The sequence below is a fragment of the Acomys minous genome (genome assembly GCF_964271855.1).
Source record: "Acomys minous genome assembly, chromosome: 10".
In the NCBI taxonomy this organism is placed as follows: domain Eukaryota; kingdom Metazoa; phylum Chordata; class Mammalia; order Rodentia; family Muridae; genus Acomys; species Acomys minous.
Window position 1 is genome coordinate 64,118,258 of NC_140491.1, and position 27,087 is coordinate 64,145,344.

A 27,087-nucleotide genomic window follows, 5' to 3' on the forward strand; every position below is an offset into this window, starting at 1 on the left:
AGGAACCTTTAGGGCACAGCCTCTTAGAAGGCCAGAGGAGCCATGCCACTGGGCAGCTTCCTCCTTCTGAAGTAGAATTTTAGCACATGATGGCTATTTTGGCCCTTTGTGGTCAGTATCTCATTGACTCAACATGGATCTTGTACCAGGTCCCTGCAGATCTGCCCCCTGTGTGGGCATGTTCAGGGTGTGAGGCTTGTATGAATCACTGCCCTGCTCTTTTCTCCTGGCTCATGTCCTTGACTGCCCTGGGGGAGGAACCCAAGAAAGGTCACTAGGTCTCATGTAGGAGGCTGTGATTTGAAAGAAAAAGACTTGTGAATGGACTTAATAAACTCCGTGGATGCCTGTTTTATGGAGTCATGTCATTTGCACAGAAACTACAGAGTGCAGAGTCAGAGAAGTAGTTTTGGTACCCCTCTAGATACTGTGTGACTCTTCCTGGGGATAGTTGAACAAATGTCTTATCTGTTCATAGGGAACCCATAATAGTCTAAAGACACACTTTTACCCATCCTGCTAAAATTCTTTTTCAGAGGGAGATGCAAGCAATGTCTGCCCCTTTTTCTAAGGTCCCAAGGACAAACTGAGACATGATTCCACCAGAGTTTACTTTGGGAAACCAGTGAACTTATTGGGGTGGGCTCTCCAACATCAATATAATTTAAGACAGTTGCTTTACAGATTTGGCCAGAGGCTGATGTGATTTGGCTAATTTTTTAATTGAAATTCCCTCTTCCTAGGTAATTCCAGGTTGTGTCAATTGACAATAAGAACTAAGCAGCTAGTTCAGGTGTGCAGCCAACAGCAGTAGTAATGGCCTTTGTCTGTGGGCCTTAGAGGCCTACCCTCCCCAGGAGGATGCACTCTGCTGCCCTGAGAGTCTCGTTTAGCAACCTTATGGCTTGCAAGAATGCCTTTTTCCACCCATGCACTGTGCCCTCATTCAGACTCTCTTAACTGCTATTTTTATTGTTCTTCCAGATGCTTTTCCAAATCTGCAAGTTACTCAAGAGTTATATAATGAACCCTTGTTACAGAGAGGGGGCAGAGTCTCTTAAGGGCTATCCCCATCCATTCTAAGCAAATTCAAGTTGGGCAAAAACTAAAAAAGAATGTTAGCAAGATCCAGTACAGCATGAAAAGGTCCTGTCCCTATATGAGTTGTGCTCAGGAGCAGTGTTGAGTGCAGTCACACGGGTGGGAGGTAGTAGCCCTTCTCGCCTTCCATAATCTGGCTGTTCTCCACAGGTCATCTGGCTGTGCTCATTTTACAGCACTGCTGAATTTTTGGTGTTGCTGTTTTGTTTTGTTTTTTCTTTTTCTTTGGTTTTTTGTTTTTGAGATAGAGTTTCTTCATGTGGTCCTGCACTTTGTAGACCAGGCTGGCCTTGAACTCACAGAGACCCACCTGCTTCCAGAGTGCTGGGATTAAAGGCGTGCGCCACTACCGCTGGCTGCTGCTGAGTTTTTCAAGTTTTATCATTTCCTTCCTTCCTTCCTTCCTTCCTTCCTTCCTTCCTTCCTAATTTACGTACTATATTTAGGGGTAGAGGTGCACGTCTGACAGGGCTCTGTGGAGGTTAGAGGATAATCTTCAGGAGTCATTTCCTTTCCACTTTTATGTAAGTTTTGGGAATCAAACTTAGGCCATCAGACTTCTTTGGCAAACACTTGACTTGCTCAACCATGTTGCACATCACTGGCCCCGAATTTTATAATTTCCAAAGCTTATATAAGTGTTGCCCAGTCCTTTGATTTGCATAGCTTTGTTGTGAAATGGATTCCACTTAGCTTTGAAGTATCAGTGGCTATTCCTACAGTATGGAAGGATTAGTTTGCTGTCAAGTCTGGCTTTTGTCTTGTTTTGTTAGTTTCTTGGAGACAAGGTCTCATTATGTAGCCCTGGCTGTCCTGGAACTCACTATGTAGACCAGGCTGGCCTTACCCTCACAGAGACCTGTCTGCCTTTGTCTCCTGAGTGTTGATCATCTGCCACTACACTCAGCCCTTAAGTTTGTTATTTATGCTGTATGACATGCTTTACTTTAGCTGCTTTGTTGACATGTAGGTGCACAGTGAGGATGGTGAACGTAGCCATTCTCACACTGAAGTTACTCACATTTAGTCTTCTTTCTGGATCTTACCCTTTGTCAGGAATTTATCAGAATGGAGGCTAATCCTCAGTGGGAGTGACTGTCTTGGGTTCATTGCACACTCTGGTGGTTCTTTCTTGTTGCCTGAAATGTCTGTTGGTGGACGCATGGCTGTTACAGAGTTGTGAATATTTGTGCCCTGACTTTCCTCAAATGAATTTTAGAAATGGAAACTATCTAGGAGAGCCTCCACATTGTCTCCAGAGTGATCAGGCTGCTTCTGGCTTGTGGTGGTTTTAATCCTCATTTAATTTTCATTTGTGTAATGGCTGTTTGATAGTAACATCTTCTTTTGGGCTTTTTTGCTGTTTCATATGGTTTTTGGTCAAGGTTCTGTTCAGATCTTTAGCTCGTGCTTTATTGAGTGGCAGGTATTTGTTTTGTTTCTCCCTTCTCCTAAAGATAGGATTTCAAGCTAGCGTAGCAGCACACACCTATAATCCCAGCACTCAGGGAGACATTGGCAGGCAGATTTCTGAGTTCAAGGTTAGCCTGGTCTACAGAGTGAGTCCAGGACAGCCAGTACTATTACAAAGAGAAACCCTGTCTCGAAAAACAAAACAAATAAACAAACAAACAAAAACAGGATTTCACTGACTAGCTTTGGCCCTGCTAAGTAGACCACACTTGCCTGAAAAAGTGGAACGATTGTTGATCTTTATGTATATGTTTGGATCCTGCTTCCGGTATTGTTTAAGACACCATTACTTAGGTGGACATGATGGCCTATGCTTTTTTCCCCCTTGTGAGGCTTCTCTGCATAGCCTTGGCTGCCCTGGCTTGACCAGGCTGGCCTTGAACTCACAGATTTGCCTGCCTCTGCCTCCTGAGTGCTGGGATTCCAGGCATGCACCACCGAGCCCGGCTTGGCTTACGCTTCTTACTGAGGCTGAAGCAGGTGAGTGTAGTCTGGTCGTTCTGGGCTTGAGTGAAACCTCTATCTCAAAACAAAAAACCCAAGCAACAACAATGACAATAAATCACTGCTTTGACTGAAGGTGATATTTTCCTGTGGTTTTATAGTGGCATATAGTTTTTAGCTTTGCATTTTGGCCCATATCACACACATATTGTGTGATGTGTGGATGAAGGCTTTTTGGTTTTTTGAGGCAGGGTTTCTCTAACAGACCTGGCTGTTCTGGAACTCACTTTATAGCCTAGGCTGGTCTCAAACTCATAGAGAGCCACCTGCTTCTGCCTCCTGAAGACTGGGAGTGAATGTGGGCACCACTACCGCTTGCCTCGTCTTTGTCTTCTTTTTCCTTCTTCTTTTCTTCCCTTTCATGTGAGCACTTGCCAGTACTGAAGTGGAGAAAGCCATGCTTTGTTAATAGACAGGAAACCAGGCCTAGCCTAGTGCATCCTGGAGAGACTTCAGCAGCACCGTGGCAGAAGAGCCTTGGTTTTATCCATCTTCCACTTCAAACTTGAGGTCATATTTCTCTACATTATCTGTATGTCTTGGGCCTTGGTCTCATGTTCCTGCCTTGTTGGAGCAGTCTCACTTCTGGGAAGACTGTTACCCATGCCTTGGGTAGCTGTTTCTCCCTAACTGACACCTGTCCTCTGTTTTTGCTTCCTCCTGCTGCTCATGCTAGGTTCTCCCCTCTTCATGCCAGAATAGCCTCTCTCCTGCCTCACCGTCGGAAGATGCTTTTCTCGGGGTAGAGTTCTTTCTAGCCAATGGGCTTTATGCTTTGTGTGCTGCTTCCTAGTGTTGCTACCAAGATGTGTTGGAAGCTGTTGTACCTTTTCGTTGTGTTTTTCTGTGTAATGTAGGCTTTTCCTTCAAGCTGTGTGAAGACTTTGGGATGTGCCTTTGTCTTGTTATCTCTGTGTATGTGTAGATTGATTGGATTTCTTAGATCTGTGATTTAAATTTAGACTATAAGAACTGTCCTGGTAGTCTTGGATGGTCTTGTTAGTTTCTAGAAACTGGCTTTCTACCCTCATTTTTGGTTTAACCGGCTTTATTGTATCCGCTAATATACTGTTCTTTTTCATTGCTTTTACCTTAGACATGGTTTTCAGCTCAGAAAGTTCTGTGGATTTTCTTCTTTACTGGGTGTTGATGGGAAGGCAGTGGAGGGGCTTTTGTCTGTAACTTCTACATCTCTGCTTACCTTCTGAGTGTGTGAGATTCAGTTATACCAGGTGCTTAATGGCCATACCAGTTCTGATTTGCCAGTGGTCCATTTTACCTCCTGTCTGTGTGCCAGGCTTAAAGCCAGATGTCAGTGTGCTGCTAACTTACACTTTGCTGTCAGTGCTCTTGTTTTCTGATTGTGGCAGTCGTTGATGTGATATTGGTCTCATTATGTTGTACTTTGTTCTCTAGTCTGGTCTAGTGAGCCTACAGCAGCTCTCAGTGCAGGATGATAACTGCCAAAGTGGGTCCTACCTATAGTCTGCAGACTGATGGTGTGTACCCCATCCCCCCAGCTGAGCTCTTTGGGCATTTTCTCCCAGGTCCGCTGTTGTCCCTTTGTGGGAACCCATTTTCAACAGACTGTTGCAGCTCCATGGTCCTCTGGTGTTTACTGAGTAGCAACTTACTTGTCTCCTCTGTTGCCCATGTAGACTCGGTAACCATGACTTTATAGTGTTCTCCTTCAAATGTTTACTGGTGGGAGAGGATGTTCAGTCTGGTTCGAGGAAGCAGAAAGTGCCATGCTCACTGTGGAAGTGAAACAGCTCTGCAGTACAGGGCAGCATTGTGGCTCTGTGGAGTAAGCAGTCTCTTAAGAATAGGATCTTAGAATGTAAAAACAGCGTAATTCTGACCAAAAGACACAGATCATCTGACAAGAAAAAGGCCCTAAGGAGAGAGGACTTTGTTTGAGCTTTCAGATGTGTGGGGGCTGTAACCATTTAAAATCAGAGGGTCAAAAACGCCTGAGGATGGCAACCAGAAAAGAATTCTAGGGTTTTGACGGAGTTTGCTTTTAGTGTTTACTTCAGAAATCTATGTGCTTGGGGCAGTTGGGGGCGAGGCTGATGGACAATGCACTCTGTCTGCTTCTTTCTGTTTTTATGTTTTCGAGTGTTCACTGAAGTGAAAAGCCCTCACCCTAACTACCATGTGGGCATTGAAAGGGGGCCTGTCCAGCTGTCCAAGAGCACCAGAGTGTCACAGATGGATGTGATCCCGCAGGGCATGGCTTTCATGGCAAGGGCTCTCCAGGAGCTGAGGTGGTCAGGCTAGACTTATGTCTGTGGCTGTGTTCCTAAGGGGAAGGAAGCCACAGTGAGCTGCTCTTAGAGGGGAAGCCACTTCAAGCCAACCTTTCTGTATCTGTAGCCAGGAACTGTACCTCCAAGGGCTGAGCCTTGAGAAATAATCAGCCTCGAGAAAAAGAAGGAGAGGGGAAGGAAAGGATAAGAATACTCATTAGGGGCTGGAGAGATGGCTCAGAAGGTTAAGAGCACTGACTGCTCTTCCAAAGGTTATGAGTTCAATTCCCAGCAACATGTTGGCTGACAACCATCTATAATGATATCTGGTGCTCTCTTCAGGCCTGCAGGCAAAATGCTGTATACATAATAAATAAATAAATCTTTTAAAAATGTATATAGATTTCAACTTAAAAAAAAAAACACAACTCATCAGTGTTGCAGTCCAGAGGAGAAACCAGAAGCACTCAATAAATTAAAGCACTAAATTATGCAGTGAGCTGCCCATTCAATGGAAGGAAAACCTCTAAGGCTTTCTAATGTGTAGGCTGTAGTTGCAGGCCCAGTTGAGATGAGCCCTCAGAGGGATGGGAGTATAGGTCGACAGGGGCTTGCTGCCATTGTGTCCTGACATGAGAATATAGTAAGTATTATTCCATGAGTTCTTAAAAGTGTGTGTGGTCAGAGCTGGACCTTCAGTCATTTATAGATGCCTTGCTTGCTCTGTGGGTGATAGGAGCCAAACTCCAGTCCTCCTGATAAAGCAACATAGTGCTCTTAGCCGTTGAGGCATCTCTTCAGCTCCTGCCTTTTGAAAAAAATTAATATTTTATTTTTGAGAATGTCATAAAATTCTCAATTTGATTATATTGACTACCTGACTTCTCCAGGTTCACTTCTTACCTCTTTACTTCTTTCCAACTTAATGTCCTCAATTTTTAAAAAAATAACCTACCAATTTCAGTTGTGCTGCCATCACTGTCTTGTGATTTGTGGATGCCTTACCAGGGGCCGTATCCTTAATAAAAGTGACTCATCTCTAGAAATCATCAATTGTCAATATTTTCTTACTTTTCTTGACCTTTATGTGAGTTTTGGGGATCAAACTTAGGTCATTAAATGCTTTTGCTTTTAAAAACAGTAAGCCAGTTGCGGTGGCTCATGCCTATAATTCCATCACTTCAGAGGCAGAGGCAGGGGCAGGAGGATCTCTGAGTTCCAGGCCAGCCTGGTCTACAAAGGGAGTCCAGGACAGACAAGGCTACAGAGAAAACCCTGTCTCGAGAAACAAAACAAAACAAAAAAAGAAGAGTTTATTACTTGTTAGGTTTTAACAATCCCATTCAAGTTGGTACAATTCTGAATTTCAATTCTGTTTTCAAAATACGTAGTTCTATTACTTTTTCCCCTTAGTTTTTGTTGTTGTTGTTTGTTGGTTTTTGTTTTGGTGTGTGTGTGTGTGTGTGTGTGTGTGTGTGTGTGTGTGTGTGTGTGTGTGTGTGTTTTGGATTCCCTGGAACTGGAGTTATAGGTAAGCTATCCAATATGCGTGCTGGGAACCGAACTCAGGTCTCCTGGTCTTTTGCAAGAGAAGCAAGTGGCCTTAACCATTGACCATCTCTCCATATGTAATACTTCCCAGGTAATTATATTATTTCTATAATGAAAAACAAAATAAATAAATGCTTCAGTTTAGGTAGGAATTTTGTTGTCAGTGAAGCTACCCTTCTCCAGTGTAACCTGTGCCAGGAGTAACAGCTGTAACGCAAGTACAAAAGCAGTTTCTGCCTGATCCCAGCATTGTGTTCTCAGCCAGAAACCATCTTCACTGGGCTCTCAATTTTCTCTCTGTGCAGGAGGAGAACATTTGCCTGCACTGGGCAGCGTTTTCAGGCTGTGTGGACATAGCTGAAATACTTCTGGCTGCCAAGTGTGACCTGCATGCCGTGAATATCCACGGAGACTCGCCCCTGCACATTGCAGCCAGGGAGAATCGCTACGACTGTGTTGTGTGAGTGCGGCCCGATGCCAGTGTGGCTCCTGCTGCCAGGCTCCTCAGAGTGCTTGCTAAGTGGCTGCGTCCACGTTCTTACCTAGAACGGATGCAACATGGGTGGAGAAATGTCTTTCCCAATTGACATCTCAGACTAGTTATGGTGCCCTCTGGGCTCAGAGTTGTCAAAGAAAATAGAAACAAACAAAAAGAAGCCCACCCAAATTCTTAGTTGAATTTTGACAAAGTCTCAGACCCAATAGTGTGGGAACAATTTGACTCACAGGTTCCAGGAAAACTGGGTACTATTTGTACTTCCCTCTTGGGTAGAAATGCTGGCTGGCTAGGGTCTTTTTAAACAGAAGGCCTTTTTATAGTTCTTCTGCCTACCACCAGTGGTCTTTGTGGTGTAGCATCTCTGCCACATTCCTTTGGAAGGAGAAGGAAGCCAGTGATGGCTTTCATGAGCAGGCAGCTCTTTTCCTTCACCTGAGAGATGAAGTGGCTTTGTGGCCCTTGCAACTCTCTAGGCCAGTTATGGCAACCCATCGTTACCTTCATCAGGCAGATGTGCCGTGCTGCCCTTTTGCACACCCCAAACCCTTGTCTCCATATCATTTCCCTTTACCCTGGAAGGCAAATTGAGAACAAATTCTAAGAAAAATGAAACATTCCTAGCTAATGCACACACATGTTCAGGTGAGAAACCCGATGCCTCGTTGTAAGTATTGGGGGAATCAGATGTGCCTCTGGGGAGGCGTGGCTTGTTCCAGAGTCACTGAACTAGCAAGCTGGATGCTACATGACAGATAGCCAGTCATTTTAGGGATATTAACTGTGTCTCTTCTAAATTCAGATCTGGAAGTTTAGTTGCCTTACATTTTCCCTTTTAGCCTCTTTCTTTCTCGGGATTCAGATGTTACTTTGAAAAACAAGGAAGGAGAGACTCCCTTGCAATGTGCAAGTCTCAATTCCCAGGTGTGGAGTGCACTACAGATGAGCAAAGCACTGCGGGACTCAGCCCCCGACAAGCCAGTTGCTGTTGAGAAGACAGTGAGCAGGTGAGAAGATGCTAAGACTGAGATGATTCTCGCAAACCGTTTACAGGTGGGCTGGAAGAGATTGGAGCAGCACTTCTGAAGTCCAGCCCCCAGGATCCAGCCTCGCGTGGGTACTGGTTGGCAGCTGTGTCTCTCATAGGGCAGAATCTGAAATGCACAAGTAACATCTCCCTTTTCCTGTGCAGAGACATTGCTCGAGGGTATGAACGCATTCCCATCCCCTGTGTCAATGCTGTGGATAGTGAGCTATGTCCCACCAACTATAAGTATGTCTCCCAGAACTGCGTGACGTCCCCCATGAACATTGACAGGAACATCACTCATTTGCAGGTTGGTGGGAAGAAAGGGTGGCGAGTCCCTAGAACTGGGTCCTAGGACTTAGACCATTCTGGAAGAAGGCCTGTGGAAGCTTCCCAGGAGATCCTGTTCTCTCTGATCTTGTCTCCCAGGAAAGAGGTGGAAGAAAGATCTCCAGTCAGGCAGGACACTGGTTCTCCTTTCATCCTTTAAAAACTGATCAGTGTTATTGCTCCATTCTTGAGTCATGAGCAAGAGGGTCCATGCAGGTCTAAGAAGTGACCACTGCATGCTCTTGCATCCTGGCAGCTGCAACCCAACAAACAACTTTCCTACCTTTTTTACTTTTTCTTGGCTAAAATCAGACTTTAAAAGGATTTTTCTTATGGCTGTGCTTATCAGAATCCCCTAGTTCTCACAAGATGATCTGTAGAAGCCTTAGCTCGATTGTGAGTTGTCTTCTTCCAAACTGAGGAGTTGGTGGGCATGGTGGTGCACGCCTTTAATCCCAGCACTCAGGAGGATCTCTGTGAGTTCAAGGCCAGCCTGATCTACAAAGTGAGTCCAGGACAGCCAAGGTTACACAGAGAGACCCTGTCTTGAAAACAACAAAAAAACCCAAAACTGTGTGGCTTTGAGTACAGTAGGTGTTTTGACTCCCTGTAGGCTGTACCCATCTAAACTCCCACCGGCTCCCTCCAACATGGTGCGCTTCCCTCAGTGTGTCTCCTAAGAGAGCCTATGGCAAGTTAAAGGCAGTTGGTGGGGATGCTAAGGAGGGAGGGGTTAGGGTAGCAGGAATGTGCTATGTGTCTGACGTGCTGTGCACTCTGTGCACTTTGTTCTCAGTACTGCGTGTGCGTAGATGACTGCTCTTCCAGCACCTGCATGTGTGGCCAGCTCAGCATGCGCTGTTGGTATGATAAGGTGAGGAAGCACATTTGCTGCACATGTGCTTACGTGGTAAGTTCTGTGAAAGTGAGTCTGTGAGCATGTGTCCTAGTGACTTTGGGACAGTTGCGGTGAGCTGGTTATGGAAAACAAGTAGGAGGAGGTGAGAGGCTGACCATACGGGGCTATTCCAAGCAGACTGTGGGGCTAAGGTGTAGGTTCACAGAGTCCTGGGGCTGGAGCCCATGTCCTTTTTCACTGCCTGGCATAGCCATAGGAGGAAACTTCTTTGTTGCTTTTGTCTGGGGAGCCCTGCCATAGGCCTGACATAAGGTTGTCTAAAGAGTTGCTTAGTAGAAAGACTGGGCCAGGGCCTGGGCTGTATGGAGTATTACTAGATACAGCGGCCTGAGGTGAGGGTCGTAGGGTTTCAGGTAACTGGCAGTGCTAGTGGGAGGGTGCGGGACGGCAGAGCTTGGGGCCCAGGATGTAGCTCAGGGACAGAGTGAGCAGGGAGAGCAGGTGCGTATTCTTCATTTCAGTTCAGAGGTCATGGATGCTGGGATGTTCTTAGTGAAGAGAAAGCAGTGCAAAGGAGATTGGAGCACTTGTCATCTGAATGAGAGGACAGCACAAATAAGAGCTGCGCTTGGGCTGAGCGTGGCCTGGCCGGTGTCAGTTAGGACCGGAATATGGCCTATGCTGGGGCTTAGCAGTTAGGAGCATCCTGATCAAAGTCCTAGTTACGCAGAAGATAACCTAAAGTCTCAGGTATGGTCCTAGTGTCACCTGTGGATGGACTTGTTGAAGAAAGGGAGGGTGTGTGTCTGGGTTCTCCAGGAGCAGCCAGAAGCTGCCGTCTACTTGAGACAGGGCAGGGCAGGAGGGGTGGGAGAACAGCATAACCTGACAGGAACTGAAGGTGATTTCCCAAGAGGCCCTCAAACCTGTCTCATACCCAGCGAAGTTGCCATTCAAACTACAGATGTGGAGCACAACCCTGTTAGTCCCCCAGCTGTTAAAGTCTATCCATAAACCATTGTGTTCGTGTGTATTTGAAGCTAGGGTGGGCACTTTGTAAAATGAATGCTGGCTGACATCTGCTGCCCCTTGTGGCCATCTCTTAACAGGATGGCCGGCTTCTGCCTGAGTTTAACATGGCAGAACCACCCTTGATCTTCGAGTGCAATCATGCCTGCTCATGCTGGAGGAACTGCCGCAATCGTGTGGTGCAAAATGGTCTCAGGTGAGGGATATAGTTGCCTTGGGTCACACTAGGCCAGAAGCGTGTATATTTGTGGGTAAAACCAATGTCATGGGGGAAGGCATGTGTTTGTGTATAAACATCCAGCCACGTTAGGCTGGCCTAGATATGAGTAGGCTTGTTTCATTTGGTTTTAGTGCTTGAATCTTTTCTATTCAATGTTAGAAAAAGCCAACCAACATTGAGATTGGTGGTGTTTGATGGCTTTTCTCAGACTATTGTGTTCCTTCTTGGTGCTTGGCGCCCCCTTTGTCCGGTGCCTCCTGTGTCACAGCCAGAATCAGGTATGTAAGTATTGGTAGCTATGGTCCATTCATAGTGCACCAAGGACAGAGTACATGTACTTTTCTGCCTGTGCCTCTTCACCGTATTTACAAATGAGCCAATGGATGGGCACGATCTGAGAGTGCCTTGAAGAGCCGGTGACTTCATGGTCTACCTAGAGCACGCCGCACACCCAACCTATAGGAGACTGCCTGGCTGCTTGTTGCTGGCACACTCCTTGAGTAATAGAATGGCAGCAGTCCAGGTTCTAGAGGAAGCGGTTTTGTGGAGTGAATACCTTTAGTCTGGTGCTTTTTGGATTCGGCCAGCTACAGTTGAGGAAAGCAAGGCTGGTACACTTCGTGCTTCGAACGTCTGAGTCCTGGGCTCCCAGCTTTCAGTGCGTGGTGCTGTGTCTGCCAAGTACTGGAGTTGCTCTCTGTCACCTGCAGAGTTGTAATATTCCTTGACTTGGAACATGCATAATTTTTCTCTATTTGCATATCTCACTCACTTCAGAATGGATACAGCTGGTTTGCTGACCAGCAAATACATGTCCACTTCCCCTCTACCTGTTTTCCAGGGCAAGGCTGCAGCTTTATCGGACACAGGACATGGGCTGGGGTGTGCGCTCCCTCCAGGATATCCCACTGGGCACCTTTGTCTGCGAGTAAGTGGGTTCCCAGAGTCCCACAGCTCTGTCAATTGTGTTTTTTGTTTGTTTTCATTTCTGTGATTCCTCGTGCATGTTTGTGTTCTAACATGCCCCCGGGAGCATACGATTCACTGTAATGCAGAAGTGGGGTACAGGGCAGTGGAGGTATTATTGATGCACCAGTTCTTCATGCAGCAGCCCACAGGCTCTAGATGCCAGGCTTGTGCTGCCAGCCCTAGGCTTGTGCTCAGGTTTTCTACTTTAGTCATTCGCTAAAGATGTTAGCTTCAGAACCCTGCACAGCACTAGTATCTTTGGTAGGCCATCCTTGATCCTCACCTTGCACTGTAGACACAAGGGGCCAGATCCACATCCCAGCCTAGCCCACTCAGCTTTTCCAGAGAGTCCTGCGTGTGCATCCTTCTCTGGGACTGTTCCTCGTCTGGGGACACAGAAGTGAGAGAGGCCTTCCCTTTTCTCTCTGCAGGTATGTAGGCGAGCTGATTTCGGACTCTGAAGCTGATGTTCGAGAAGAGGACTCCTACCTCTTTGATCTTGACAATAAGGTAATGTGTTGTGAAGGGCCAAAGCATATGGACAAATGATTGCAAAATGTAAAACATGGACAGTTTGTTTTGGCGGACTCTGGAAAGTGGCTGACATAGGGAAGCTAGCTCTGGACTCAGGCTGATGAGCACGCTGCTGTCAGTGGGCATAGGCTCATTACAGGTCTGTTAAGTTTACCACATAGTTCTGGGCTCAGGCACCTGACTTAGGAAGTCGTCGTGCAGGCCAGCTACTTCAAGAAAGTAGCTGCATGGGACACCTCACTGTGGCTCCGCCCCACCCAGGCTGCTTCCCTGAGCCTGAGCAGGAGAAGCAGCTCATGGAGCTGCACAGGAAGCAGCAGGAGACCCGGAAGCGCCGGCTGTTGACCTCAGGGAACTAATGTTCTGGATCAGGAGAGAAAAGAGGCCTAGACTTGCTCGGCTTCAGGAATCTGGTTTCCAGTGGTTTCTGGGACAGTCAAAAGGTGGTTAAGACCACCTCAGCCCATGACTGTTTCTGAATTCAAGAGTTGCTCTTTAAAATTGGGTGTGGCAGCAGCCAGCTTTAATCTTAGTACATGGGAGCAGAGAGGCAGGGCCTTGTGAGCTTGAAGCAGTCAGGGCTAAGTTGTGGGACCCTGTTTAAAATAAGTAAATAGTAAGTAAATACTTCCTAAAGCTCACAGTCTGTGCTAGTGGGTAAGGGAATAAAGGTGTTCTAATCTCTTAACTGTAGCCACCAATTATGGAATCAGTGTTACCAGAGAGAACAGGGCCACCCTGACCCCAGGCTCTGATTCTTGAAGTTGCCTAAGAAGTTAGCATTTGTGAAGCAAGATTTTTGTTAAAAACAGCTGTGGGGACTGGGAAGACAGTGTAGCAGTTAAGAGCACTGCCTGATGTTCCAGAAGCCTGGCTTCAATTCCCACACCCATATGGCAACTCACAATTATAACTCTAGTCCCAGGGGAATCCATTTGCTCCAGGGACTCACATGAGGCAGACACATGTATGCAGGTGAAACACCCCGTACACATGGGGGGAGGGCAGGACGGACAACCAAACAAACCAACCACAAAACCCAGTGTGATGGTACATGCTAGAGGTAGAGTCTATGAAACCGAAAGTTCAGCTCTTGTCCTTGTTCTCTTGGCCTCAGTCTAGTCCAGGCCAGCCTGGAATACATTACAACACCTCCCCCACCACCACTACCACCACACAAACACATAAAAAACAAACGTTTCTCAAGCTTAAGAGTATGACAACCATGTCAATATCTGGGTTCTGGTAGGTTTTATCTTACTACGTGTTTGTGCATGCAAACCATGCAGTGGTGATTATGAGAGCTCCGCAGTTGCAGGTGTGAATACATGTCCTGTATGCATGTCATCCTTTCTGGGTATTGCAGGTTTCTCCTTCCTTCTTCAGTGAGATTTATCTTCCCTTTCTTTTTGAGACAGGGTTTCTCTGTGTAGACCTGGCTGTCCTGGACTCACTTTGTAGACTAGCCTGGCCTGGAACTCACAGAGATCCACTTGCCTCTTCCTCCCAAGTGCTGGGATTACAGACATGTGCCACCACACCTGTTTTAATGAGAGATATTTTTGGGGGGTGTGTGTGTTCTCTTTCTTTCCTTTTTTTGGACAGGGTTTTTCTGTGTAACCCTAGCTGTCCTGGAACTCTCTCTGTAAACCAGTCTGGACTCGATGGAACTCAGAGATCTGTTTGCCTCTGCTTCTCAAGGGCTGGGATTAAAGGCATGAACCACCAGTTTGGGGATGCACAGACTAGGGTCAGTGGATTGAATTGGTTTCCCATATTGGCTCTCATGTTTCTTCACAAGTGTCCTCAATGCCTGGCTTTCCTCCTCTGAGTCTCAGTTGCTGTAGTTCTTGCCTTTTTTCCTTGGGGACAGTTTCAAAATCAGCAGGGCAAGTTCTTCAGAACCTCCTGCAGGGATCTGAGGAATACTGCACTGATGGACGGCAGTCACCTATGGCAGTGGTGATCTTTACTGTATTGTTTGATACAAGCTATAACATGGCTAAAGATGTGTATTTTAAAACTACTAGTTTTCCAAAGAGGTTTCACCATTTCACATTCCTAACAAGAACAAAGAAGATGCTTTTTAAAAAGTGTATTAGAAGCCGGGCGTGGTGGCGCACGCCTTTAATCCCAGCACTCGGGAGGCAGAGGTAGGCGGATCGCTGTGAGTTCGAGGCCAGCCTGGTCTACAAAGTGAGTCCAGGATGGCCAAGGCTACATAGAGAGACCCTGTCTCGAAAAACCGAAAAATAAATAAATAAATAAAAAGTGTATTAGTTGTGTTGTGTGGTTTGTGTGCATGCACGTGTGTGCGTACAGTTTGCAGGAGTCAGTTTTCTTCTTTAACCCTGTGGGTCAGGGGATCAAGCTCATGTTGTCAGGCTTGGCAACAAGTGTCTCTATCCACAGAGTGATCTCACTGGCCCAGCACTATTTTATTGTAAAAGGTTTTATATGTACCCACATGTTCTAAGTATATTTATTTTTTACTTTTGTTTTTGTTTTTGAGATAGGTCTCACTGTGTAGTCCTGGTCTGGAACTTGGCATGTAGACCAGGCTTGTCTCAAACTTGTAGTGTTTTATCTTCCTGCCTCAGCTTCCAAAGTGCTTAAGTTACAGGTAATAGCACTGTGTTGGCTCCAGACATTGTTGTGTATCTTTTGATCTGTCCGTGTGCACATACATCTAACCATGTAGATGTCAGTTTTGGTCGTCTCTACGTAGGCCAAAGTTGTATTAAACTTCTTTTCCTGCCTCTATTTCCCAAGATCCCAAGCACGGGCCACCATGCTTGATTTATGCACTATAATTTTAATTCACATTTTCTTGATGGTTAATAATATTGAGTAACTTCTTTTGTGTGTGTCTCTTAGACATCCTTATATCTTTTGTGGATTTGTGTTGCTGCTTTATTTATTGTTGTTATTGGTAGTAGTAGCAGCAATAGCAGCAGCAGTGGGCGGTGGCAGGGTTCCTTGTTTAACAGCCCTGGGGGTCCTAGAACTCACGTTGTCAACTGTACTGGCCTCCAATACAGTCTCACTTAATAGCCCTGACTAGCCTAGACTTGGTATGTAAACCAGGTGCCCTCAGACTCATGGAGATCTGCTTCCCTGTGCTACCTGAGTGCTGAGATTAAAGGTGTATTCCACCATGTTTGTCCTGCCTTACGCTATTAGACAGTCTTTTGCTGAAATGTAGCTCACTGATTGGCTAGGCTTGCTGGCCAGCAGATCCCTGAGGTCTTTCTCGCAGGTCCAGGATTGTGGCTGTGCACGGCCACATCAGTTTTTCCTTGGGCACTGGTGCTCTGCACATGCACAACATGCTCTTACCTACTGAGCCATCTCCGTAGTTCCTGCCAGATTTTTTCTTTTTAAAAAAGCTTTTGTTTTACTTTTTTTTTATGTATATGATATATTTTGTCTGTGTGTATGTATGTTCGTCATATCTGTGCCTAGTGCTCACAGAGGCCGGAAGAGGGCCTCAGAGCCCATGAAACTGAAGTCACAGATAGTTGTAAGCCACCATGTGGATGCTGGGAACCAATCCTGCGCCCTTTGAAAGAACAACCAGCAACTCTTAATTGCTAAGCATTCTCCAGCCAGATGTTTTGAATGTTGAATCCACTCTGCCTTGAGCCTCTGTCTTCCCTAAGATCATAAAGCTTTCCTACCATGTCTTTCTATAGAAACTGTGTTTGGATCTGTTCCTGCTTTGAGTCAACCTTGGTGAGTGGTCTGAGGAGAGGGCTGGGCTTGTTTCTATCTGTGAGAATTTGTAGTCACCCAGGCACTGTCAGACAGGAATTGGTTCTCACTTACATGCTCCTGTCTATGTCTGGAACATGTTTTGTTCCCTGTTTGATTTCTGACTCTCACACCGGTGCCTTCCTCTTGGTGACAGAGTTCACCTGTGGCCATTGCCACCTACGTGACTATTAGTCCTCAGACTGTTCTTTTCATGGTTTTGTTAGTGCTTGGAACTTTGGGTTCCCAGGTGACCCTGACAGTCAGTGGGCGTGCCTGCCTATCTGCAGCTCTGGAGTCTTGGCTGGGCGGTACACTGAGTCCTGTTTGCTCAGGCATGTGACACGCAACTACAGGTGTCCAGACTCTAGGTCTTTAACTTCCCTTTCTACAGAACCTCACTGTTCAGTAAATAGGTCTTACACATGGATGTTAAAGCAGTATTGCCTATAGCTTTATTTCTCAACTGATTGTGGGTAGTACTTTTTTTTATATTAATGAGCTACTGGTTAGGATTTGTTGCATAAGCAAGTATGTGCTATATGAATAATGATAGTTTCATTTGCCCTTTCCAGGTGTGTAATTTTTGCCTTCTGTCCCTTTAGTACATGCTTAGAGGGGAAACATTGGACCTTCCCCATCAGGGCATGCGGGTGCAGGAGTCTTGTGAGTGCTCACACGTTGTCACAATTTCCTAGCAGGGTCATCCCCTTCATTCCTTGGCTATAGGATGAGGCCAGTGACCAGGACTTTTTTTTAGCCCCTGGAAGCAGACAGAGTACCAGCCTTTTCCATGTTCCTTTCATCACTTGCTGTGTGTGACCATCTTTATCAGCCCCTGCCATTACATTTCTTATCTTTTTTCTTTTTTAAATATTTAAAAGATTGATTATATTATGTATCAGATCACATTATAGATGGTTGTGAGCCACCATGCGGTTGCTGGGAATTGAACTCAGGACCTCTGGAAGAGCAGCCAGTGCTCTTAACCTCTGAGCCTCTCTACTCGCATTTCTTATCTTAAAGACTACTGTGTCCGTGGTTCTTGTTCATTCAGAGGACATAAAAGTTGTGAGTATACCAATGCCTTCTGTTTCTGAGATCTACTCAGACCAAACCCCAGAATGTGTCCACCTTAGCACCCTGTGCGCTGCCACGTGTACTGTCCCCTCACCAGAACCTACCAACATTTATTTATTTATTTTTGCCTGTTCAGATCCCTGGGCACAGGATTCCTGATGTCCCTTCAAGTGTGCTATGTCCTGTGGTCATGCTGAGGTCTATGTGTCCTTATCAGAGAACCTCAGGACAAACTGTACATATGTAAGAAGGAGTCAGCAATCCCCTGAGGACTCCTACAGGCTCCGAGCAGGAGACATGGGCTGGATGAGTCCTATGCAAAGGAGGTATGGCAGCTCACACTACCCTGTTCTGGAAAAGATGGGCATTAACAGCAGTGGCATCAAGTTGGTGTGCTGGAGCCAGAGTTAGGGAGAGAAAACTGCTTGTTCCAAGGACAGAGCCCTTCATCCCTGAGTCCTATAGCTCGTGCTGTGGCCTCTGAGTTTCTGAGCTGAGTTTTGCTTAGTGACCAGACATGTTTCAGTGGCCTCATCCTTCAGTTTGCAATAAGGAATCCAGGCATGGAGAACAACTCCTTTGAGAAGCCCATCGGTGGCTCTCCAAGCTGGGGTAGCCTCTGAGGGTTCTGGGTCGGTGAGTATACACTTGACAATTGCAGCAGTTCTCTGGGTCTTGCTGAGGCTCTTTCTTAGAGCAATGACAGTGTGCTTATGAGGGGTGACCACAGTTACAAGCTTTTCCGAGTGGAAGGATCATTTTAAAATATGGCACTAGTCATGTCTAGGCTTATAGTTCCGGACAGAAATATCTCTTGATGATAATAATAGCCTCTGGAGTCCTGCCTAGCGCCAAAGGCATGCAGGCTCCTAGCCAGCCTCTCTGGGTCCTTGAGACACTGCCTCCCCTCTGGGCTGATGTGGATGCTTTGTGCTCTATTAGGTACTGTGAAACTCCAGTGAACAAAACTGGCTCTGTGCAGCAGTAAAGGGGCACTAGCCCCTGTGGGTCTGCTACAACACGGCTGCTTGGAAATAGCCAGATTCTCTTGCTGCTGAGCAAGCATAGCCTTTCTGTCCCCGTTAGGCCTACTTTATTCTTCTTTCATTTCTCCTAGTTCGTATTGTAGAAGTTTTGCTCCTACCTACGATATTACTGTCCTTACACAGGTATTCCTGGCCTTTACTCTGCTGCCCTCTTCCGATTTATTTTATTTTATTTTTTAAAGGTTTATTTATTTATTGTATATGAGTGCTTTATCTGCAGAAGAGGGCACCAGATCTCATTATAGATGGTTTGTGAGCCACCAGGTGGTTGCTGGGAATTGAACTCAGGACCTCTGGACAAGCAGGCGACACTCTTAACCTCTGAGCCATCTCTCCAGCCCCGTACCCTGCCCCTCCCCCCCATTTCCAGTTTAAAAGAAGTCTTTCATCTAGATAAAAGAAAGGACAGACAAGGGAAAAGAAGAAAAAGCATTTACTGGCTGCCATTTCTTGGGGGGATTTTGTTTCCCACAGTTATAGCACCCACTTTTTTGATATGTGCTATGGAATGTGCTGACCTGAAGAAGAGTAAAGATGACCAGAGGTAGGGGCCCATGCGACCACCAGATTTAGCATGGTCTTGCTTAACTTCTTTCTTTTCTTTCCCAAAATACCTCACTCCATTCGACCAATGTGTATCTTTGTGTAATGCCATTTTCATAAACAACTGTGGCGTTGTAATCACACCCAATCTACACAAGGTAGTAGTTTTATGGCACCAGCTTTCTCATGCCTATCTCAAGTTCCTAAGTACCTTTGCATTGAGCAGGTTCCCAGAGCCAGTCAGGGCTGAGCTCACACTTGCTGCATCCAGGGAGAGCAGCATTCCCAAGGACTTGGCACCTCATCTGCTGAAGACACCAGTCACTGCCCTGCAGAAGTTCCACCATTTGGACATGTCTGTTCCCAGATGTTACTATACTTGTTTCCTGAGGTCCAGTGACACCCGTGCTCATGGCACTAAAGACTCAGTTCTTGAAGGAACTTTGTGGTAGTTTTGAGCCTTGGCTGCTCCCTTCTTACCTGGCAATTTTGTACCACTAGGAACTTCTGTTTTGTTATTCACATTCATTTAAGGAAATTTTTACTTTGGGCTGTGTTTGGGGTCAGGGGGATGCACACGCATGTGTGTGGGGAGGCCAAACGTTGGTATGAGGTGCCTGTCTTACTTCCCATCACAATTCTTGACTAGACAGAGCTTATTGACACAGTGGCACAGCTCTATGTTTTCACATGGGTGATAGGGACTTAAATTAAAATTCTCACTGTGGCTGACATTTTACTGACTGAGCCATCTCCACATCTCAGATTTGTGTTGTTGTTATTTATTTCTTTATTTATTTTTTAAGGAAAGTGGTTCCCTACCTGTATCCATCCATCTCTCTTTCTTGGAAGAAGGCAGAAACTCTGTCTGGTCCATGTGTTTGCCCATTTCTAGAATGAAGCAGAGGTGAAAATTTTCCAGATGTGAAGGAAACTTGTTTCAGTTTTTTTCCTTTTTGTGTGTTTCGAGATAGGATTTTACTATCTAGATTAGGATGGTCTTGAGCTACTGGTCATCCTCCTGCCTCTGCCTCTCAAGTGCTAGGATTATAGGTGTGTACCCATCACCCTTTTGTTTTGAATGTTTGTCTGTCTGTCTGTCTCTTTTTTAAAATGCAGTAATGCAGTATGTTTTGATCAGTTACAGCTCTCTCTCTCTTTCTCTTGTTCGTTTCAAGACAAGGTTTCTCTGTGTAGCCTTGGCTATCATAGGCTCGCTTTGTAGACCAGGCTGGCCTCGAACTCATAGCGATCTACCTGCATCTAACTCCCTCATGCTGGGGTTACAGACTAGTTCAGCTGTCTTTAATGTGCACATTGCTCTTCTTTTGGGGCTCACAGATCACTTGTCTCCAACCTGTCTTTCTGTTTCCTGGCATCATTAGGTTCCTGTGTTTACCCTAGCCTCATAGTGCAATCTCAGTTTTTAAGACCTTTGTGTCATTTGTGAGAATGGATTTCATAGAACAAAATCTTCTGCCAAGATATTCATTCATTATTTTATATGTATGGGTTTTGCCTGTATGTATTGTATTTCTGTGCACTGTGGGTGTACCTGGTACCCTTGGAGATCAGAAGAGTGCACCAGATCCCTTGGAACTAGAGTTGCTTTTGGTTGTGAACTGCCACTTGGGCGCTGGGAATCAACCAGGGTCCATAAAACAACAGCCAGTGTTCTTATCCACTGAATAAACCTGTCATCCTCCTTTGTGCCTCCCCCTACCCCCACCCCCACCCCATGTTTTGTTAGTTTTGTTTTGCTAAGACAAGGTCTCACTCTGTAGCCCTGTCTGGCCTGGAACTCACTATGCAGACCAGGCTGGCCCAGAGCTCACAGAGATCCATCCTTCTCTGCCTTCTAAGGGATAGGGTTAAGTGTGCACCACCAAACCTAGCCAGCATGCTGAGACTTGTGTTTAACTATGGAGTCATAGTTAGACATGTGGCCAAAGGTTGTTCACTATGCTGCGGTTGAGAGCTGCCTCATCTGACCTGTAGATAGATTCTTCCTTCTCTGCATCAAAGCAACCTTGCTGACGGTAGGACCATATATTATATAGCACAGTTGCTGGGTATGTCCTGCTCTTCTGCAGCTATGTGGTCCTTAGGAAATATTCTCCTGAGCACTTGAAGTATTGTAATTGTCTTTCTGTGCAGTTGTGTTACCAGTTTGATATGCAGTTATGTTAATGTGTTAGTTCAGATTTGGAAATTTGAGTGTGAAGGTCAGAAGACAACTTGCAGATGTTGGTTCTTTCTTCCCACTGTATGTATTCAGGTGGCAGGTGCCTTTACCTTCAGCATAACTTAAACATAACTACCCAAAATAAAATGACTGGTTTTGTTTGTTTGGTCAGTTGGTTTTGGTTTGGTTGATCAATTTTGCTTGTACTGGTGTGCTGGAAGATAGGACTCAGTATTTTATGCATGCTACCCAAGCATTTTATCAGACTTTCGATTATGCAAAAGGCTTGTATGTTCTAAAAGTAGAAACTATATTAAAAATCTTGCATATTCTATTACTGGATATTGGAGTCTTCTTTGGCTGCTGTCACAAATGCTGACACCCACTTGCTCTGTTCTCACAGCCCTCGTGCTGATGGTGAAGGCCACCTCTTGGCCCATGGCCAGGGCCTTTGCATTGTCCTGTGAGGCCTGGCTCACTGCAGTCTCTTATGAGTGCACTGATGGCACAAAGGTGTTGCCCTCAGCTGTAGCCACCCCACTGACACCCCATCTCCTGACCCTATTGATTCTATCACTGTGGGATGAGGATTTCAAATAGGAACTTTAAAGGTAAATTGGTAGTTCAGTCTTGGTACTGTTCCCCTGTTCCTGAACAGGAAGCCATTTGTAGGAGTGAAGGTGCTTATTTTTTCTGTGTTTATGCAGAAAGTGGTATAGTTTCTCTTCCTTTCTCACTTTCCAGTATAGTACAGAGGCCATCAGCACACAGTCTCTGAGCCTTTAGGGGACGTTGAGGTTGGTTTCATCTTTGCTACTTTTACAGCTGGCATCTGAATGAGTCGTCGTGTGCAGTGGTGTCCTGCTCCCCTCTGCAGAGGAGGGCTAAATAAATAGCCGGTAGATCTGCGTTAGATTCGCACTTAGCTTCTTTTCCTTGCCCAGACTTTGCACTTCTGTAGTGATTGCACTCTGCAGTTCTGCTCTGTTATGTTATGTGGAGCATGAGCAGCTTCTGTAAAGTGTGCCTGTGTGGCATTCGGCTGCCGTGGACTAGAGCCAGCTGACTTTTTAATCTTACTTGTTTGTGCAGGTGTTTTGTTTGTTTTTAGCTATTTTATTTGGGTCCTTATATCTACTGCCCTTCTCCACCCCAATCCCTTCCAACCCCTAGCACTGTGTAGGCAAGAAAGAAGGTTAGAGGGGAGAGGGACATAGACATCTTTAAAACTACTTCCTGTTGAGCAGAGCTGTTGGGTTCCTAGGGGCAAGTCCAGTCTTCTTCATCAGAATATCTAGCAATCCAGCAATAGAAAACACAGCAACATGAACCAGTAGCAACAGCAGCAGCCACAGACCTCTCAGGGTTCTGCCATTTATACCCACTGCAGAGTCCCCAGAATTAAACTGTCTGCAGTGAGCAAAAATCTCACACCTGTTAATGCCAAGAGGCACATCACAATCACCTGTTGTGAAGCAGCCTCTTACCTCGTACCTGGGATTAAAGCAAAGACATATTTCTAATATAACTAGGTTTTTAAAGAAACCGAAATTCTCAGTTCTATGTAGCTTTGGCTGTCCTGAAACTTACTACTTAGACCAGGCGACTTTAAACTCAACAGAGATCTGCCTGCTACTGTTTCCTAAGCCCAGCTTCTTTGTTTTTTCAGGGGTGAGAAGGGTTGAAGATAGGGTTACTCTTTGTAACACTGGCTGTCCTGGAACTTTGTAGACCAGTGTGGCCTCAAACTCAGAGATCAGCCTGCCTATGCCTCCTGAGTTCTGGAATTAAAGATGTGCACTACCACACCTGGTGCTCATTTGCTTTTGGCATTTTTGTTTGTTAGGTTTTGTTTTGTTTTTTGAGACAGAGTTTCTCTGTGTCCTGGACACACTTTGTTTAGACCAGGCTGGCCTTGAACTCAACAGAGATCTGCCTGCTTCTGCTTCCTGAGTACTGGGATTAAAGGTGTGTGCCACCATGTCTGTCTCATTTGTATTTTTTTTTTTAAAGATTTATTAATTTATTATGTATACAGTGTTCTGGCGAGTATACCTGCTCGCCAGAAGAGGGCACCAGATCTCATTACAGATGGTTATGAGCCATCATGTGGTTGCTGGGAGTTGAACTCAGGAACTCTAGAAGAGCAAGACAGCGCTCTTAACCTCTGAGCCATCTCTCCAGCCCCTCATTTGTATTCTTAATGTTAACTGTTTTATTCTTTTTCTCCAAAAGTGGTTATGTTGTTTTCTGTGTTTGTTTTATTTTGTTTTTGTTTTACATTAGCCCAGCTCTGATCTTTGTCCAACTGTCTGTTGCGTCCAGTCAGCTTGATGTCTGCTTTCAATATGGACTAGGTCACGCAGAAGTTTCAGTGACTAGACTTTGGCACCCACCCCAGAAGCCCAAGGATTCCCCCCCCCCCCCATGTGAGCTCCACAGCTCTGAGTACCTTTACGTGTGCAGAAGCTGTTGAGAGCTGTTTTCTTCGGTGCTAGGTTTACCTGTGGCTTCCCAGGCTGTCACCACACAAGTAGAGTCTCAAAACTTAACATCCAAGTCTCTCAGATTACTGTCTATGGCAGATGCAGGACATGGGTTGCTCTGTCTTTGATCTGGGTAGTTGATTGTGAATTCACTCATAGGGTCTGTTCTTTGGAGATGGTACTGGAGTACATCCATGTGCATATCATCACTGCTGTCTCCTGCAGGCCTTGGAGTCACAAGATGAAGGTTGTCAGATACCCACCTCAGACCCAAGCTTTTCTATATTGGTTTGGGTTTGACCTTTGCCTTTGACATGGATGTGCGCTGGTATCTGCAGCAGGTTCTTGTTTGGCCTTATACTTCACAGAGTTGGGTCCTGTAAACACTTCATCACACACTTCATTCCAGCATACCTGGCTTTCCTCTCTAATCCTCTTCCCTCATGTACTGTCGCTGTGTAACAGTCAAGCCAAGCAGTGTGGCCTGCCCTCCGCAGCGAAGACCTCCTTTGCCAGGTAGTACTCATCACACCACAAGAGTTTCTCTCACACACAGGATCTCTGTGGGACAGCTGCTCAAATGGCTCAAGAGTTAGCACACCCTACTCAGCAGCTCTTGATTCTACAGTCTCTCTCTGCTGAGAAACCACCATAGAATCTGGGCAGTTGTAGGACAAGGACACTTACAACCCTGTTATTCTCTGTGTCCTAGGTTAGCATTGTCCTACCTCTGGCCCTGCAGGATTTAGTGCAGCTTAGCCTGTGGCTCCCCTCAGGCTATGAAAAAATCTGCTTTGGTGATCCTTGAGTTATCACTGTGGGCCACAGAAGAAAGTTCTTCAATCCTGGCAGAGCCACAACCCAGGTCCAGATTTTCAAGAGTACCATGCTGTTTTCTAGAGCTAGGACTCATGTCCTGGAGTGATTACTGGCTGTAGCCTATCATGGACCCTTTCCTTTTCACTCTAAAGGATGGAGAAGTGTACTGCATTGACGCTCGGTTCTACGGGAATGTCAGCCGGTTCATAAACCACCACTGCGAGCCCAACCTCGTGCCTGTGCGAGTATTCATGTCACACCAGGACCTTCGCTTTCCCAGGATCGCTTTCTTCAGTACCCGCCTGATCCAGGCTGGGGAGCAACTGGGGTATGTATGACCCCAGGCACAGTGTGACCCTGGCTGGGTGGGTGTGGCCCTTGCCTTCCCAGCCATGCATGTGCTTCCAACGCGGGGTTCTGGACCTAACGGGACAGCTCAGGGGCACTTGGGATATCCCACCTGTTACCTGTGTCCTATATACAGAAGTGCTGAGTTCTACTCCCCCAGGTTCGACTACGGGGAACGCTTTTGGGACGTCAAGGGCAAGTTTTTCAGTTGCCGGTGTGGGTCTCCCAAGTGTCGGCATTCAAGCGCAGCCCTGGCCCAGCGGCAAGCCAGTGCAGCCCAGCAGGCTCAGGAGAATGGCCTTCCGGATACCAGCTCTGCAGCTGCTGCTGACCCCCTATGAACTGCCAAGGGCCAGTGGGACTCTCAGAATCAGATTCTGGTGACTGCAATTTAGAGGAGGGAACTCTGCACATGATGTCCAAGAGGAGCTGGAGGTGTGGACACCTCCCAGGAATGTTCTGGGCCTGAGGCGTTCATTCCGCTGGCCCAGTGCTCAGGCCAGAGCATGCCTCTGGTCCTGCACCTCAGAGACCTGGGACTCCATGTTGCATAACTTGTGAGTTACTGGTGGTGGCTCTGTCGCTGCAGTGTTTCCCGTTTTCCCTCTGGTCTCTGAGGCCCTTGCTCCACTGCCAGTTTTGTTTGTATCCTGTCTGGTCAGGCTCCTGTAAGACTCTCACCAAGGCCACCGTCACCTACAAGCTGCTCCGTTAGACCTGCTGCCCACAGCCTGTGTTTCCGGCACCAGCTCCCATGTGCCACTGGAGGACACTAGCTCTCTTACAGCCTTGGAGAGTTTGGCTGACCCACCACTCATTTTGATGAAATGTGGGTTTGCTTTTTAAAGAAATCCTATATCTAGCCCTATATATCAAGCCTCTTACTGGTGTTTCTTTGCGAGGAAGCAGGTTGGTATGTACAGGTGGACCCTGTACCGGCCCCAGCCAGTTCCGTTGACGCAGGCACCTTTTGTTGATTTCTAAGCCACATGCTATGATGATGAATAAACTCATTTGTTTTTTACCATTACTGAATATTAGGACAAACAAAGAATAAAAACACAAAACACAGACAACGGTGCTGAATCTGGTGTGGTTTCTACTCACCACATGAAAATAAACTATCAACTGTAAAAAGAGAACAAAATGATTTTAGAATAAAGTGCAGGAAAAACTTTTTTAAGATGTTAGTCTTGTAGTTGAATAAATTTGCCATCACCTTTTGTGTGATGGCCCGGCAGGTCACGTACTTTTTTTTGGCATATACCTTTCTAAATACTGTAATTAGTGCAGCGACAGTGCGGTTTTTTTGTGTGACTAAAACATTCATAATGCAGTCATGTTTATTTTTTTCTGTTAAAATGTTTTTGACAGTTTTAAGAGCAGTCTTTTGGCTCAGACCATTTCTTGTTCTGTTTTCAATGAAATCAATAAAAAAAAAGTACTTTAAATGGAGTTTTCATTATGACACATTCTTTCTCCTGGTTTCTGCAAATCCCTAGCCCTTCCGCTGTGGGGGCTAATATGTGGCTTTCTGGAATTCAGCCAGGTCCATAGCTACACCCACGGCTGGAGGGCTCCCCGTGTCCACGTTTGTCCATGTGCTCAGTATGTGAACCATTCTGAAGGAGCAGGTGAGTCCCCGTGCCTCAAGGTCTCTTGGCCTGGAAGCCCCTGCTAACTAATGAGAACACTTCTGCAGTGTAGACTTTCTACCCAGCTAGTGAGCTGCTGCCACACACCCTTTGGTATGTGTGTGTTGGGGATGGGGGCTGTCATCGTTGGGACACACTGAGTGTGGAGGGGAAAAGCTTTCTCTCCTCCCTGCAGACAAGTGATGCCGCATTCTTCCACAGGGAGCCTAGACAAACCAACACCTCCATGCTCCGGGGAGGTCTGGCTTTGCTCACTACAAGAGAGCTTGTAAACTGAAAAATTGATCAAAGGCTTTGTCTTCCAATGCATGGAGTCACTCAGGCCTTTTCTAGTAGGAAGACAACCATCTCTCTTTACAGATGCTCAAGCAGGGTACCTTGACCGGACTGCAGTCTGTGGCCCCTGCATCACTACTGGCAGCAGCTGCAGGGTGGCCATGGGCAGGTGGGATACTGGTAGAACCAGAGGAAAGGCCAGCTTCACTTCTCCCAGAAGAGCTTGGGCCCTGGTCCCTATTTCCTGAGGAGGAGCCATGCCATGCAGATAGATACACACTGAAGCCCACGGCAGCTTTTCTGCTGAGTCTCCTTTGCCTGTGTCTGTGGAAGTACTCCTCCTCCATACTGCATCTCTCTCAGGACGGAGGTGTCCATATTGGTAGAATCAGATTTTTGTGGTGGTGGATGTGTTGTGTGCTTCATGCAGCATCAATGCCTAAACTTTGTTGGTGAATACGGGCCTATATGGGCCTGTTTCCAAAGTTCCACTAATAAAAACTATGCTGGGAAGGAGGCTTTTTGTACATTGTCGTTTTTACTAGTCATGG

At 46.2% G+C, this 27,087-nt stretch overlaps 1 protein-coding gene across 13 annotated transcripts in view; it reads left to right on the top strand.

The window, feature by feature from the left end:
- EHMT1 (euchromatic histone lysine methyltransferase 1) overlaps positions 1-25,681 on the top strand; it is a 134,154-nt gene extending 108,473 nt beyond the window's left edge. For 8 of the 13 annotated variants that reach the window (XM_084798806.1, XM_084798821.1, XM_084798817.1 and 5 more), the window contains 9 exons: positions 7,187-7,341; positions 8,217-8,384; positions 8,570-8,714; positions 9,531-9,644; positions 10,703-10,818; positions 11,684-11,770; positions 12,243-12,321; positions 24,410-24,585; positions 24,766-25,681. In XM_084798806.1, the coding sequence (XP_084654932.1) occupies positions 7,187-7,341; positions 8,217-8,384; positions 8,570-8,714; positions 9,531-9,644; positions 10,703-10,818; positions 11,684-11,770; positions 12,243-12,321; positions 24,410-24,585; positions 24,766-24,946 (1,221 nt within the window). In that variant the 3' untranslated portion in view covers positions 24,947-25,681. The remainder of the gene's footprint in view (positions 1-7,186; positions 7,342-8,216; positions 8,385-8,569; positions 8,715-9,530; positions 9,645-10,702; positions 10,819-11,683; positions 11,771-12,242; positions 12,322-24,409; positions 24,586-24,765) is intronic. The other 5 variants (XM_084798807.1, XM_084798818.1, XM_084798820.1 and 2 more) reach the window with 1 other exon arrangement.
- Positions 25,682-27,087: the final 1,406 nt, after the last annotated feature.